Here is a 15,563-nt window from a genome sequence, read left to right on the forward strand (position 1 = left end):
CACGGATGCTACAAGTATTACTGTGGTCACATCCTGCTTGATCTTTTTTATGACCCTGGATATCAGAGGAATGGGAGGAAAGGCATAAAGAGGCCTTGAGACCAGGATATGGGGGAAGCATTCTGGAGGGAGCCTGGGCTGGTACCTGTTCTGGGGCAGAAGAGAGGGCATTTGCTGTTCTTGTTAGTGGCAAACAGGTCTACCACAGGGAAACCCCCTCTGTGGAACACAGGCTTGAGAACAGAGACCATTGGTGGCTGGCTGAGTACGGTCATTGAGGTAATCCACCAGATTGTTATTTGCTCCTGGTTGGTGAAGGGCCATGGAAGTTTTCCTGTGCAGATGGCTCTGTTTCCATAGTTTGATTCCCTCCTCACAGAGCCCCCCCCGCCTGTTGATATTATACATTGCAGGGGTGGTATCTGTCAGGATCTGTACTGTGGTCCCTTCCAGCACAGTATTTCAGGTGGGCTGCTGCTACTACCAGGCATTTTGTGAACACTCCTGGGGTGTAAACAGGCTAGACGATCGTAACCAATATCAGATATTGTGTCCCACTGGAAACTGGAGATATTTTCTGTGGGCAGAATGAATCACTGTGTGAAACAAGCATCCTGAAGGCTGAGGTGGTAGAGACTCTGTCCTGTATGCCCTAGTGTGAGGGACACATGGACATGCAGGGCCCAGGCATGGACCCAATGGATACTTCTGGTCAAAAGATTCCAATCTCACACACGTGAGATGCATATGCGCCATAATGGATCCAACTGAACAAAATATCTATGTAACCCTTCTGCCCATCAGAGTTGGCAGCAACAAGGGCTGGGTTCAGTATCTAGGGGTTCCATTCCAATAACGGAATGCAAAACCGGCTTGAGCCCCCACCCAGTGACCTGGGACAAATATATACCATCCCCTGGCACCTCTAAGAGGGAATACTTCCCCTCTCGCAAGCAGAGTGAGTGTAACAAGAGCCTTTTAACAACAGAGAGAAACAATGTGGCATTATGTTAGGGAAACAGCACCAACAGGATTCATAACACAATGAATGAGCAAAAACCCACCCCAAGCAAATTGGGCCGTGTCCTTTCCCTTTGGTTCTTGAGTCCAGCAACCCAAAAGTCTCTGCCTTGGTGAGTCCAGAGTTCAAAAGTTCATCTACAGAGTTTTAACCCCACCACCATCTGTGTGGAAACGGGGTCGGGGAAGAAGCAAAAGGGTACCTTACATGCTCCACACTCCTCTCCCCAGCTGCTCCTCCACCTTTCTGCACTCCTCTCTGCCAGCTGCTCCTCCCCGGTAGCCATCCACCAGCTGCTCCTCCCCTGTAGTCATCCTGCAAGTCACTCACCAATATATCTTCAGGCCCCCTACTAGTTTTAGCACAGTACTCAGTGATTTCAGCTCATAGTAGGGGAACCCCAGTACTGGTGCACCATTGACCCAAAACAAATTCAGCTCTGCAATCTGTAACCAGGCTCCTAATGAAATCAAAATTAGCTCTGCTATTACATAGTAGAAAAGATACAGTTGGCATTTAGGGCCCTTAAAAAGAACCCATACCACAAAGTACAAATGCCTATTCCCAACCTCTCTCAATTCATTGGGTTTTGGAACCCATGACCCTTGCTTAGCAAGTGCTGCTTCGGTGATGACGAGTCCCTCCATCATAAAAAAGGCCAAGTACAGTTCCACTGTCCTTGATTCACATAATCAGGATCATAACAGTTTATTCTTCCTGTCCCAAGAACAGAGAAACTGAGGCTCCTACAGCAGCCAAAGTGACCATCTAGGTGGGGTGGGTGTGCCTATGCAAATGAGATCAGCCCCTGAAGTTCTTTTCCACAACCTGCCACAGCTCACCACCAGATGTCAGGGTAGAGCTCATCCTGACTCCGCTTACATCTCGAAGAACCCCCACTTCCTGTAAAGGACAATAGAACCTCAATTTTACAAACACCAGCCTTGGGAATGACCCTTTTCCTGACCAGGAAAAAAATCCTCACATAACAAGTGATGTTGAAGACGACTAAGTCAACATCCCTTCACATTCTGATACCTTCAATGCACTGGAAATGGCTCTGCAATGGCATGAAGGACTGGAAGAAAGCCATGTGGTGCCCTACATCACAGATCCACAGGGTCTGGTCTAAGCCCCAACCTGTAATCAGTTCCGTGGAGTGACCCTTTTAGTGTGTTGGGCCCCCAACATCCACACACTTCCACAGGGGTAGGCCCGTGGACTCCGTAACTGAAACTGGGCCTTTGGGTACCAGGGATCCCTGTGGTTCCCTGCTGCAAGTCCAGACTTTTGTGGGAGGCTTGTACGGTGTCCCTTCAGGACGCAATGCTCCCAGTAAGCATTTACAATGGCACCAGACAGCCTTTTCAAAAGAAGGTAATCTATTAGTCACCTGGCCTACAGAATCTGACAGTCCTTAGAGAAGCAAAGGACAGGACAGAGTTCAGCCTGGCCAACATCAGGTCTCTACCCCACCAAGCTGCTGTAAGATCCATTTTGACCCCATCTCTGTCCCTTTGTGTTTGGTTCCATGTGTGTGTGTGCTGTAGGTATCTATGAGTTCAGCTTTTAACATGGCCACCGACCACTTTTCCCCTTTGTTCTCCTGCTTGGAGCCCTTGCTCGGCTTCCCTGCAGAGAGGTGGGTGGAAATCTCCTTCTTCTTGCCAGTTGGACACTCGTTAGGTGGAAATGTCCTGGCCATTGGGGCTTCCATTGTCTCTTTCACTCACCCGTGTAGACATTATTTACTCTGGTTTCCAACCAGGCTGCTGAATCAACACCTCATCCCTTCTCTTTACACTCAGTGCAAGGCAGTGTAAAGCCCAAGGGGAAACTGAGACACACATAGGTATCATAAAAATATTACCAAAATTCCCACATTTGTCACACCAAATACTGCCACTCATGCACCAGACTGACTGTTTTGAGATGTTCTATTTTAGGAACTTTTCAATCCCTGATTAGTTTATGAGATCGGCCATACTGGGTCAGCTCAAAGGTCCATCTAGCCCAATATCCGATTTTCTGACAGTAGCCTACGCCAGGTGCCCCAGAAGGAATGAACAGAACAGGTAATCATCAAGTGATCCATCAAGCATCGCTGAGTCCCAGCTTCTGGCAAAAAGAGGCTAGGGACGCCGTCCCTGCCCATCCTGGCTAATAGTTCTTTTATCTAGTTCTTTTTTGAACCCTGTTATAGTCTTGACCTTCACAACATCCTCTGGCAAAAAGTTCCACAGGTTGAGTGTGCGCTGTGTGAAGAAATACTTCCTTTTGTTTTAAACTTGCTGCCTATTAATTTCATTTGGTGACCCCTAGTTCTTGTGTTATGAAGAAACAACACTTCCTTATTTACTTTCTCCACACCAGTCATGATTTTATAGATCTCGACCATATCCCCCTTAGTTGGGACTTTTCAGCTTGGAAAAGAGACAATCTTATTAATCTCTCCTCATATGGAAGCTGTTCCATACCCCTAATCATTTTAGTTGCCCTTTTCTGAACCTTTTCCAATATATCTTTTTTGAGATGGGTCGACCACACCTGCACGCAGTGTTCAAGATATGGGCATACCATAGATTTATACAACGGCAATACAATATTTTCTGTCTTATTATCTCTCCCTTTCTTAATGATTCCCAGCATTCTGTTCCCTTTTTCGACTGCCCCTGCGCATTTGAGCAGATGTTTGCAGAGAACCATCCACAATGACTCCAAGACCTCTTTCTAGCGTGGTAACAGCCACTTTAGACCCCCTAGACGTAGTTGGGATGATGTTTTCCAACGTGCCTTACCTTGCCTTGATCAACACTGAATTTCATCTGCCATTTTGTTGCCCAGTCACCCAGTTGTGAGAGACCCTTTACGTAGCTCTTCGCCCTCTGCCTGGGACTTCACTGTCTGGACTAGTTTTGTAGTATCTGCAAGTTTTGCCACCTCACTCACCCTTTCCCCAGATGGTTTATGAAAATGCTGAACAGGACGGACAGACAGACCCCCCCGGGGGGGGCACCCCGAGCCAGGACGGACAGACAGACCCCCCCCCCCCCCACCCCCGGGGGGGGCACCCCGAGCCAGGACGGACAGACAGACCCCCCCCCCCCCCCACCCCCGGGGGGGGCACCCCGAGCCAGGACGGACAGACAGACCCCCCACCCCCACCCCCGGGGGGGCACCCCGAGCCAGGACGGACAGACAGACCCCCCCCCCACCCCACGTTACCTCTCTCCAGCCTGGAAATGGACCAGTTATTCCTACCCTGTGTTTCCTGCCTCTTCGCCAGTCACGGATCCAGGAGCGGACCTTCGCTCGGAGCCCAGGGCAGCTCACCGGCCCGCAGCACCGAACGCGCCGCGCCAAGGACCTGGCGGCCAGGAGCGAGTCCGCCCCGCCCCGCCCCGCCCCGCCCCGCCTCGCCTCGCCTCGCCTCGCCTCTGCCCGTGCCCGTGCCCGTGCCCGTGCCCGTGCCCCGCGCTCCACACCCCACCCGCGCGAAGGCCCCTGGAGCGACTGCGCAGGCGCCTCTCTACCCCCACCCCCGCCAGTTTATCCTAGCCCGGCCCCACCCCGCGGGGCGGGCCCCAGTGGGGAAGGGGCAGCCATTGGCTGAGGAGGTGGAGTCACGTGATCGGCACCAGCCAACCGCTGAAGGGCGAGTCTCTCCCTTTTCCGGTTCCGGGTCAATTTGCCGCGCCCCTCCGCAGGTGAGTGGTTGATGGCGCCGCAGGTAGGAAACCGGGGGGGGGGGGTGATGGGAGCTGGGTACGTTCCCCCCCCATCTCCCCGGGGCGGGGCTGGGGGGGGGTGACGGGAGCTGGGCACGTTCCCCCCCCATCTCCCCGGGGCGGGGGCTGGGGGGGGTGACGGGAGCTGGGCACGTTCCCCCCCCCCATCTCCCCGGGGCGGGGCTGGGGGGGGGTGACGGGAGCTGGGCACGTTCCCCCCCCATCTCCCCGGGGCGGGGGCTGGGGGGGGTGACGGGAGCTGGGCACGTTCCCCCCCCCATCTCCCCGGGGCGGGGCTGGGGGGGGTGGCGGGAGCTGGGCACGTTCCCCCCCCCATCTCCCCGGGGCGGGGCTGGGGGGGGGGGGCGGGAGCTGGGCACGTTCCTCCCCCCCCATCTCCCCGGGGCGGGGCTGGGGGGGGTGGCGGGAGCTGGGCACGTTCCTCCCCCCCATCTCCCCGGGGCGGGGCTGGGGGGGGGCGGCGGGAGCTGGGCACGTTCCTCCCCCCCATCTCCCCGGGGCGGGGCTGGGGGGGGGCGGCGGGAGCTGGGCACGTTCCTCCCCCCCATCTCCCCGGGGCGGGGCTGGGGGGGGGCGGCGGGAGCTGGGCACGTTCCTCCCCCCCATCTCCCCGGGGCGGGGCTGGGGGGGGGCGGCGGGAGCTGGGCACGGTCCTCCCCCCCATCTCCCCGGGGCGGGGCTGGGGGGGGGGCGGCGGGAGCTGGGCACGTTCCTCCCCCCCATCTCCCCGGGGCGGGGCTGGGGGGGGGCGGCGGGAGCTGGGCACGTTCCTCCCCCCCATCTCCCCGGGGCGGGGCGGGGGGGGGGCGGCGGGAGCTGGGCACGTTCCTCCCCCCCATCTCCCCGGGGCGGGGCTGGGGGGGGGCGGCGGGAGCTGGGCACGTTCCTCCCCCCCATCTCCCCGGGGCGGGGCTGGGGGGGGGGCGGCGGGAGCTGGGCACGTTCCTCCCCCCCATCTCCCCGGGGCGGGGCTGGGGGGGGGGCGGCGGGAGCTGGGCACGTTCCTCCCCCCCATCTCCCCGGGGCGGGGCTGGGGGGGGGCGGCGGGAGCGGGGCACGTTCCTCCCCCCCATCTCCCCGGGGCGGGGCTGGGGGGGGGCGGCGGGAGCTGGGCACGTTCCTCCCCCCCATCTCCCCGGGGCGGGGCTGGGGGGGGGCGGCGGGAGCTGGGCACGTTCCTCCCCCCCATCTCCCCGGGGCGGGGCTGGGGGGGGGGGCGGCGGGAGCTGGGCACGTTCCTCCCCCCCATCTCCCCGGGGCGGGGCTGGGGGGGGGGCGGCGGGAGCTGGGCACGTTCCTCCCCCCCATCTCCCCGGGGCGGGGCTGGGGGGGGGGGCGGCGGGAGCTGGGCACGTTCCTCCCCCCCATCTCCCCGGGGCGGGGCTGGGGGGGGGCGGCGGGAGCTGGGCACGTTCCTCCCCCCCATCTCCCCGGGGCGGGGCTGGGGGGGGGCGGCGGGAGCTGGGCACGTTCCCCCCCCCCCATCTCCCCGGGGCGGGGCTGGGGGGGGTGACGGCGGGAGCTGGGCACGTTCACACCCCCACCTCCGCCGTGTTCGGGGGGCCAGGGTTGATGGTAGCTGGGCATGTTCCCCCGCCCTCCCCTGGCGGGGCGGGCAGGCTCTGGGGCTAATGGTACCGAGATACGTGCGCACGTCGTCCCCCCCCCCCCCCCCCCCCCCCCCCCCGCTTGGTGTGGGGCAGACTGAGGATGGGGCGATCAGTGGTGGGGCGGGGCGGCAGTACAGCCACAATGGAGGAGCTGCCTGTACTGGGCACTGGCTCCTGTGAGCGGCAGCCCAACCCGCTGCTGCTGTCACCGCTGCAGGTTCCTGGTAGAGCCCTGAAGCTCCACAGATCTGCTTTATATCCACGGATATCCGCAGCCACAGATATAAATTTTGTATCCCCGCAGGGCTCTAGATCAGCGTTTCTCAAATGCCACCACCATGGCTGCATGCAGCTGCCAGGGGCTTTTGCGGCCACAGCATCCTGGCAGGGATTTGGGGTGGGGGGGCCCTTACCCCATTCTTGAGCCACAAACGCTGGATGAGCAGACAGCCAGTGTGAGTTCTCCACCTTCCCAGGGCCGGTGGGGCTCAGGCTTCCAGCTTCAGCACCGGTGTGGCAGGCGGCAGGCTCTGGCTGAGCAGCAGCGGGCTCCGGCCACTGGCTCTGAGCGTGGGGCTTCGGGCTCTCGGCTTTGGCTGCACAGCAGCAGGCTCCATCCCCTGGCCACTGGTCTTCGGGCTCATCCCCTCCTTATCACCCCTTGCCCCTGCTGCTATCCCTGGCCCTTCACCCGTCCACCCCATCACCCCTGGCCCCCATTGCCTCCCTACCCATCTCCCCATCCAAGGCTTAATTTGTCCCCTGGCTTGGGCTGAGTAAGTCTGTTGTGAAAAGTGATATTTGTATGTTTGTTAATGTCGCTTTTCACTGTCTCCCAGGTTGCTAACAAGTGTGCTGCTGTGAAAAGTTATATTAACAAATGTACCAAGCAGACTTACTAGGTAGCAAGTCTTAAAAAAAAAAAAAAAAAAACCCCACCACAACCAAAAAAGCAAAGGAAACAACAAAAAAATACAAGAACATGTAAAGCACCCTATTTGGGTTTCTACTCTCTAAAGAATAGAGACAAGTGTAGTTATTACTGAATCTGTAAAAAAAACTAAAAAAAACCCCTACATAAATAAATTACAATGATTTCGACAAGGACAAGTGCATATTTATTTGTTTTTTCCTAAAGTTAAGTATTTTAGGAAAAATGATCAAAGCAGCCACCAGCAAGAGTTGGTGGATGCACTCTGAGGCCACCAAAAAATGTGTTGTGAGAACCCCTGCAAGACATTAGGAAAAACTCCCTGTCAGTGTGGTTAAGCACTGGAATAAATTGCTGAGGGATGTTGTGGAATCTCCATCATTGGAGATTTTTAGGAGCAGGTTAGACAAACAGCTGTCGGGGTGGTCTATGCCAGTGATTCTCAACCTATTTACCATTATGGGCCACATATGCAGTCCATAATGCGTTATGTGAGCCTCATCCAACACTACCTGTATGGCCCTCGGTGTCATGTGGGCCGCAGCTGTGTGCTGATTGGGCCGCAGGTTGAGAACCACTGGTCTAGGTAATATTTAGTCCTCCCTTCCAGTCCTACTGTTCTATGAAATTTGAGTGTGATTGTGTGACGGGATTGCTTATGATAGGATAGGGCTCAGCAGCCCTGGTGCTCTCTTCTGATTTGTGCGTCATGTTCCTAAAAGTTTGTGCATCAGGGCTTCAGCCAGCTGCCTGCTGGGGTCAGGAAGGGATTTTGTTTTCTTCAAAGTATTCTGGGCTTTTTTTTTTTTTTTTGGCCTCCTTCCTTTGATGCCTCAGGCATGGCTCTAGGTGGAAAGGGGCTATTTGGTGAGGTGACACTGAGCACTCTCTCTCTCAAGTGCTTGGCTGGCTGGTTCTTGCTCACAGGCTTGGGGTCTCACTGGCTGCCATATGTGGGGTGGAGGAGGAATTTTCTCCCAGGTCAGAGTGGCAGGAACCTTGGAGTTTTTTCATCTTCCTCTGCAGCGTGTGGGTGTTGGTCACTTGCCAGAATTATCTGGGTGTATCTCACGGAATCATTTCCCTGCCATTGTGGGTGCCCCTTAGTCCCTCCTGTTCTCTGCCTGTGGCACGTAATAGTCTCGTCTCCTGTAGACTGCAATGCTTAGGTTTAATTTCAGTTGTTGGGTTTTGTGGTGTGGGTGCTGAGTGGTGTGGGTGGCCTGTGACACACAGGAGGTCAGACTAGATCATCTGCTGGGCCCTTCTGCTCTTAAGCTGTATGCGTCCTGCTGCCCCCCTCCCACCAGTGTGGTGGGGGATGCAGGGTGCCGATATCTAAGCACTGTCTCCCTGAGTGCTGTGGGGCAGGGTAGTGGGGGTTGCCAGTGTGTAGGTGCTGCCCCCTCATGCGGGGCAGGGAATGGGGGTGCTGGTGCCTGGGTGCTGCCCCCCGGTGTAGATGAGATGGGTGCTGCTGCTGTCTAGGTGAAAGCTACTCAGCTTTAACTTCTGCCCATCCTATGCCCTTTCCATGCAGGAGCTTGTCAGCTTTTTCAGAGAGAAGATCAACAAGACATGATGTAGCCGCTGCCTCTCTTGGATTGGGAATATTCCTTCAGTAGGTCCATTAACAGTGACGAAAGCCTTCTGCCCTTAACCCTCAGACTAGAGATGGCAAACTTGGAGCTGACAGAGATGGGCTCCTGGGGGGGTTCCCGAGTAAGTTTGGGGTAGAAGCAGCAGCAAAGACTGCTCAGCCAGCAGAGCTCCTGGCTAGCCTGACTCTCCTCATGTCTTGGCTGTGATATTGCGTGTGAATGTGTGGGCCAGGGCTCATAGCAGAGACCTTTCCCTGCAGAGTTGGAAGAACTCCTAGCCCATTTCTGCAGCCCCCCCCAGGTTGGGGGCAGTGCACCTCCTGTTCTGTGCTGCAGTCAGTCAGGTGATTCTAGTGAACCTGTGTGGAGGACAGAGCTGCTCCTGCATACAGCACGTGTCCCCTTGAGGGAGGGACCCCCATCCCCCCACACTCAGAGACCCCTGGCCTTCGCTCTCTTTGTTGTAGCCCTGTGGTGTGCCTGCCCAGGTCGCTGACCTGCAGTGTTCTCTTTGTTTAGGCTCCTCTTCCCTTGGCTCATGGGCTGTGCTGAGTGAGCACGCAGCTGCTGCTCCCAGGTCTCCACGCTGCTGTTCTGTGAGTATTGCCCTTCTTCAGCTTGTGACCTCTCTGAGGTGTCTCTTGTGATTTAACCCCCCACCCACCCTCATTCGGCTGGGCGCTCAGAGTGTCTCTGCGCAAGGGCTGGGTAACTGTTCTGGGGGGAATTTGTGGGTGGGGAGAGGCCTGAACATGTGGTGTAAAGTGGACTGGAGGTGAGCTAATGGGGCTTTTCAGTCCTTTGCCTCCAGCCCAGGGCTCTCGGGGCTTGTCCTGATGTAAGCGCAGCCCACGTCCGTAGGGTGTCTTTGGGATGCTCACAATGCAAGCACCTGTCTGGCTTGCCCTCAGCCTTCAGAGGAAGGATGGCCCAGTAGCTACAGCACCAGCCTGGGCTGTGGGAACCCTGGGGTCAATTCCTGCCCCATCACAAACATCCTGTGTGGTTCTGGGCAAGTCACTCAGTCTCTCTGGGCCTCAGTTCCCATCTGTGAAATGGGGGTAATGGTCCTGCCCTGCCTCACTGGGGCATGGGTATAGGTACATGAAAGACTGACATGCTCAGATGCCATGGTGATGTGGAGGGGCAGAGAGGTATCCTGGCCGAGTCGGTGTTCCTGCTGCCCCGCTCGCTCCCTCTTGTGGTGTATTTCCTTTGGAATAGCTGTCCCTGTGCTAAGATGTTTTTCTCCTTTCATTTCACGCCTGTCTCTCTAATCTCTATGCGTTGTCTCGCACCTCCTCTCCGGTTGGTGGTCTGTGACTGTAGTAACCTCACTACAGTAACCTGACTGGCCAGTCTCAAAGCCAAGAGGCTGGTTTCCACCTCCTCAGGTAGAGACCAGATAGACCCCTTGCTGCAGTTATTGCCAGAAGCTGGGACTGGACGACAAGGGATGGATCGACATAATTGCCTGTTCTGTTCATTCCCTCTGAAACTCTGGCACTGGCCACTCTCGGAAGACAGGATACTGGGCTAGATGGACCCTTGGTCTGACCCAGTCTGGCCATTCTTGCGTTCAGCCCACTTGTCCAGGATGCTCTGACTCTCCTATTCATGGCCCTTGCCTGATGCTCTCCTCTGTACCCTTCTGCCTAAGACTTTGTGCTCTTGGAGTCTCTCAGAGTGGGTGTCATGTAGCCGATTTTTCCTTTTGATTACAATCTCTTACAGCCTCCTGGTCCTGGAATGAGGAGAGCAGCGTGATGCTTTTCTACCCTAGAATACTTAGCCTGGTCTACACTACAAACTTACGTTGGTATAACTATGTTGCTCAGAAGTGTGGAAAATTCACACCCATGAGTGACGAAGTTCTACTGACCAACCTTCTGATGTAGGCAGAACTATGTGGATGGGAGGGCTTCTCCTGTCAACGTAGCTACCGCCACTTGGGGATGTGGAGTAGCTACGCCAACAGGAGAAGCTCTCCCATCGGAGTAGGTAGTATCTTCACTAAGTGCTTCAGGAGCACAGCTGCACTGGTGTAAGTGTAGACAAGCCCTTAACATCTGCATTGTGTGATTGGTACCCTGGGGCTGAGGCTTGGGGGAGTGTTTGATTGTAGCTGTTGGTGATGGCTGTGGCATCCGCTGCAGCTCTCTGCAACCATGTGTGTTCCTGGCTTAACCCGTAACTCTCAGTCACTGAGCTTGTTGGTGTCTGTGTGCAGAGTGGAGTCTGCATTTCTCTCCTCGGCTGTGTGCACACATCCTAGAGTGCACCCCAGTCTCTGGGAATGCTGAGAGGTTGTTGCTTTTACTCAATTCTGTGTTCCCTCCCTTTGACAGCTTGCAGACAGCAGGATGTGGCACGAAGCCCGGAAACATGAGCGCAAGCTCCGTGGGATGATGGTCGATTATAAGAAACGAGCTGAGCGTCGGAGAGAATACTATGAGAAAATAGTGAGTGCCCCTGCACAGTCCCGGCCCCGCCATCCCGGTCTGTGGCCTTTGCTGTCGGGTTGGGTACTGCTCCTGTTGTTTTCTGTTCCCATGTCTGGCTTTATGCAGCTTTACATATTGCTGTTCAGTTGCAAAGCACGCACAGGAAGCGTCCAAGGTGTGTGTCTGCTACTGCTGGGACCTTCGGCCCTTCCTCGTTTCTGAGACTTTACTCTTGCGTTAAGTTTTTGCCTTTAATGGTAGTTAGGCCTGGACAGTTAGTGCCAAGTCTCTTTGCCTCGGGCTAGAGACACCTCTGTGCTGTGGGGATTTGCTGTAGGTCAGGTGGCTACAAACCACATTATGGTGTCTCGCAGGGAAAAATTAAAGTGTCTGTGAAAGTATCGGCTTTCCCTGTGCACAGTGTGGGCCTGGACTCTTGATGCTCTGCTGGGCAGGTGCAATATTCATTGTGCCTCCCTCCAAAGCTGAAATGGAACGAGGCCTTGTGGCAGCCACTCCTATTGCTTTGGGAGCTCAGCCCTCGCCTGGGAGCTCAGCCCTCGCCTGAGAGCTGCAGTCCCCCTCTGCCTAAGTGAACTGATACATATTGAATCCCATACCAACGTCTGACTTCCTGAGCAACCTCTGTTTCAGCAGGCAGAACTGTCTCAGAGGTGCCGTGACCACAGAGCAGCATGCTGGGCTGCTCCAAGGAGAGGGATGCAGAGTTGTGATGCTGACTGGCGGGCTGTGTGGTTTGTTGGCCTGCTGTGCTCTTGTGAGGCATTATGTAGAACTGAATTCTTGCAGGTTCAATTTCCTTTCTGGAAGAACAGAGCAGGATTACAGGAGACACTCCACATGCAGGAGTGCCTGATCTGCAGCTTGACTCTTGGATCAGCTCTTTGGCCTGCTTCTCTGTGGTGTGTCCCTCTCTAAAATGCAGTCCTGCTCTGAGCCATGGTTAACGCCATATCAAGGCTGCTCAGTTTACAAGTAAAATGGTTTTTTTTTTTTCTAGCTGCCAGCATCACAGAATTCACCTGGGATCTGTGAGCAAACCTTGATTCTTTTGTTGCACAGCAGCGCCAGTAACAAAGGTTCTGCAGGCCAAGTCGGCTCTGCTGTACCACTTGTGCAGTCCCTTAGCCTTTCTTGGATGTGCTCAAGTGCAACTGCCTGCAGCGTAGGAAGCAAACTGGTTGACACATACGAAGGAATCGAATCCAGCTCCTTCTGTCTCAGCTGTGCTGGCTCTGCAGGGCTAAGAGCAGTGAAAATTTTTGTCACTAAAGGCATCAGGCTTGCCCCCGATAAGCACGTAAGGCAGATTCGAGTCAGCAGGGGCTGCTTCTATTGTTGCTTTTCAGTGTAGCTCGGCACTTTAACTGCTGCTGCCTGAGATCCCCAGGATGTGTTTAACACCGCCCTGCACATGGTACTGTCAGACTCTCTGCTCTGAAGGGATTTCACTTGTAGCTTTAATGAACGCTTAAACCCCTTACAATGGCTTTGGACTCAGCCATTCAGTGTCTGCATAACTTGGTGCCTTGCTCAAACTGGCCAGATCCCGTAAGATGCCAGCCTTATACATCTCGCTGTTTGTGCTTCTTCCAGAAAAAGGACCCAGCTCAGTTCCTCCAAGTGCATGGCCGGGCGTGTAAGGTCCACTTGGATTCTGCCGTTGCTCTTGCAGCTGAAAGTCCTGTCAACATGTGAGTAGCTTGAGCGGGCCCTGCCTGCTAGCTCTGCACTGACAGGCAGGGAGCATAGTGAAGCAGATGGGGATTGTGGCTGGAAGGCCCTCGAAGGGGCACCATCAACTTGCTCTCTTCGGTGTGTCTGTTGTACAGCTAGTGGGATCCCGTAAGGTGACCAAGTGACGGAGAAGAGGGGGAAGTTCTGGAGTGTTCCTGTTTGTCTGCTTTTGTGCATAGTCAGCGATGCTGAGTCCCTTCTGTGGCCAGTTTCTTCCCCTCATGTTCACACAGCACTGTAGATATCTCTTTAAAAGGTGGGAAGAAGTGGCTGTAAACCCCCCAGAATTGGTGGGAGGCTTGGGGCCCGTTGCACCTGAAGCTCCTTTGCTGTCTGCACTTCAGGCTGAGTGTCCCTTGAGCATGCTACCTGCCAGCTCGACTATGCAAAGGTCAACGTTGGCTTGGCAGGGGCATGCCATCTTGTGAGTACAGTTCTGTACCCTAGGGAGTGACCTTCCCCCTCGTCTCCTCCCCCCCCCCCCCCCCACCCCCCCCCGCCGTCCTCAGGGCATATGATCAGCATCTCAGCACAGGGACCTGGGTCCAATCCCCAGGAACAGTGGAGACTGTGGAAATGGCTAGTTCTCCCCGTAATAAGTCAAGGTACATGAGTAGGGCCCTACCAAATTCACAGCTGTGAAAAACGCGTCACGGACTGTGAAATCTGGTCTTTTGTGTACTTTTACCTTATATTACACAGATTTCACAGGGGAGACCAGCGTTTCTCAAACTGGGGGTCCCGACCCAAAAGGTGATGGGGGGGGGGGGGCACGTTGCAAGATTATTCTAAGGAGGTGGCAATATCACGACCTTTACTTCTGCGCTGCCTTCAGAGCTGGGTGGAAAGAAGCGGCGGCTGCTGGCCAGGCGCCCAGCTCTGAAGGCAGCACCGCCAGCAGCAGCGCAGAAGTAAGGGTGGCAATGGCCGGCCGGAGAGTGGCAGCTGCTGGCTGAGGGCCCAGGTCTGAAGGCAGCAGCTCGGAAGTAAGGATAGCAATACCATACCATCCTCACTTCTGTGCCGCTTCTGGCAGCGGCGCAGCCTGCAGAGCTGGGCTCCTGGCCAGCAGCTGCCACACTCTGGCTGCCCAGTTCTGAAGGCAGTGCCACCAGCAGCAGCAGAGAAGTAAGGGTGGCAATAACACAACCCCCCTACAATAACCTTGCGACACCCCCACTGCCCTCTTTTGGGTCCGGACCCCTACAGGTACAGCATCGTGAAATTTCAGATTTAAATATCTGAAATAAGGAAATTATGATTTTTAAAATCCTATGACCATGAAATTGACCAGAATGGACCGTGAATTTGGTAGGGCCCTACACATGAGGCAGGCAAGGCCTTAGCCAAACCTCTCTGTGGAGCTGGGGTCCTGCCGCACGTTTGTTTTGAGGGGTGGGAGACCACAGGGAACTGTTCTCTCTGGCACAGGCTGACTGTGGGACAGTGGTTTGAGGGGAGACTGTCCAGGCTCAGACCCTCCCTCCTCATGGCTCCTTCTGACTCTTTATCCTCCCTGAGGCAAGGTGGCCTCTTTTCAAACTGAGACAAGTTCAAAGATGTCTCCCGTTCCCCACCCCAGGAGTGGGGCAAGTGCTGCATCTTGCTGGATAGAGGTGCCTCCGAAACCATGCTCTGCCTGGTGTTTACCTTTAGAAGAAGCAGGAACGTCCAGTCGGCTCTTCCCCACTCTTGCAGGGCGCTCATTGATGGGTGGGCAGTCAGCAGGACTGGCTGCGTTCTCTGCTCTTCATTGGAGGGACGGGCATGAAGGATCTTTCTGCCAGCTGCCAAGTCTGAGTGAAATACACAGGAACAAGCTGTTCTGAGGTGTCTGGCTCCGCCTCCTTCCCCTCCTGAGTGCTCAGTTTTCCCTAGTGTTTTCCAGCAGAGAGCACACTGTGTGGACAATTCCTAATGTTAATAATGAGCAGAGGCCCCTCCCTTGCACTTTATTTTAAAGGATCCCACAAGCCCCAGGAATTTCTTTTGGCAGCACCTCTGAGGAGATACCCGTTACACAAAACAAGTTCACTTGTCTTCCTCCCCACTGGGGTAGTGAGTAAAGTATGAAAGTCCAAGTGCACCAGTGTTTTTATGCTGGACTACTTCGCCCTGCTGAGGTGAAGAACAAGACTCTCAAAGGGATGGCACTAAGGCTCAGGGTAACAGGTGGCTGCTTGTACTAATTTAGGTGGAATAAATTGGTCAAAGAGTCAAAGGTGATCACGTTACCTGGTCAGAGTGTTAAACAAGGTTCAGGGTTTGGTATACAGAGACCTCAGCCTGCTTAGTGCCATGGCAAACATACAATTAAAAATTCCCTCTAGCCTTTTATTACAGATACAGGAGAAGTAGGAAGAGTAGAAGCATTTGAAATGTAAAGTATTAAGTAAGGCTTTTATTGCAACAGCATCCCTCGTTCCCTTTAGCTGGAGACCATTTTTAG

General features: G+C 55.3%; 1 protein-coding gene across 5 annotated transcripts in view; it reads left to right on the plus strand.

The window, feature by feature from the left end:
- The first annotated feature begins 4,669 nt into the window (after nt 1–4,669).
- The window catches only part of LOC102941358 (CLK4 associating serine/arginine rich protein), a 41,258-nt gene continuing 30,364 nt past the window's right edge, over nt 4,670–15,563 (plus strand). Inside the window, exons 1-5 of one of the 5 annotated variants that reach the window (XR_006287177.1) lie at nt 4,670–4,728; nt 8,852–8,932; nt 9,432–9,508; nt 11,261–11,374; nt 12,974–13,071. Coding sequence is in view for 4 of the 5 variants with exons in the window: in XM_037884324.1 (XP_037740252.1) it covers nt 11,276–11,374; nt 12,974–13,071 (197 nt within the window). In the remaining variant the exon portion in view is untranslated. The other 4 variants (XM_037884324.1, XM_037884325.2, XM_037884326.2 and 1 more) reach the window with 4 other exon arrangements.

The sequence above is a fragment of the Chelonia mydas genome, chromosome 23 (assembly GCF_015237465.2).
Source record: "Chelonia mydas isolate rCheMyd1 chromosome 23, rCheMyd1.pri.v2, whole genome shotgun sequence".
Lineage (NCBI taxonomy): Eukaryota > Metazoa > Chordata > Testudines > Cheloniidae > Chelonia > Chelonia mydas.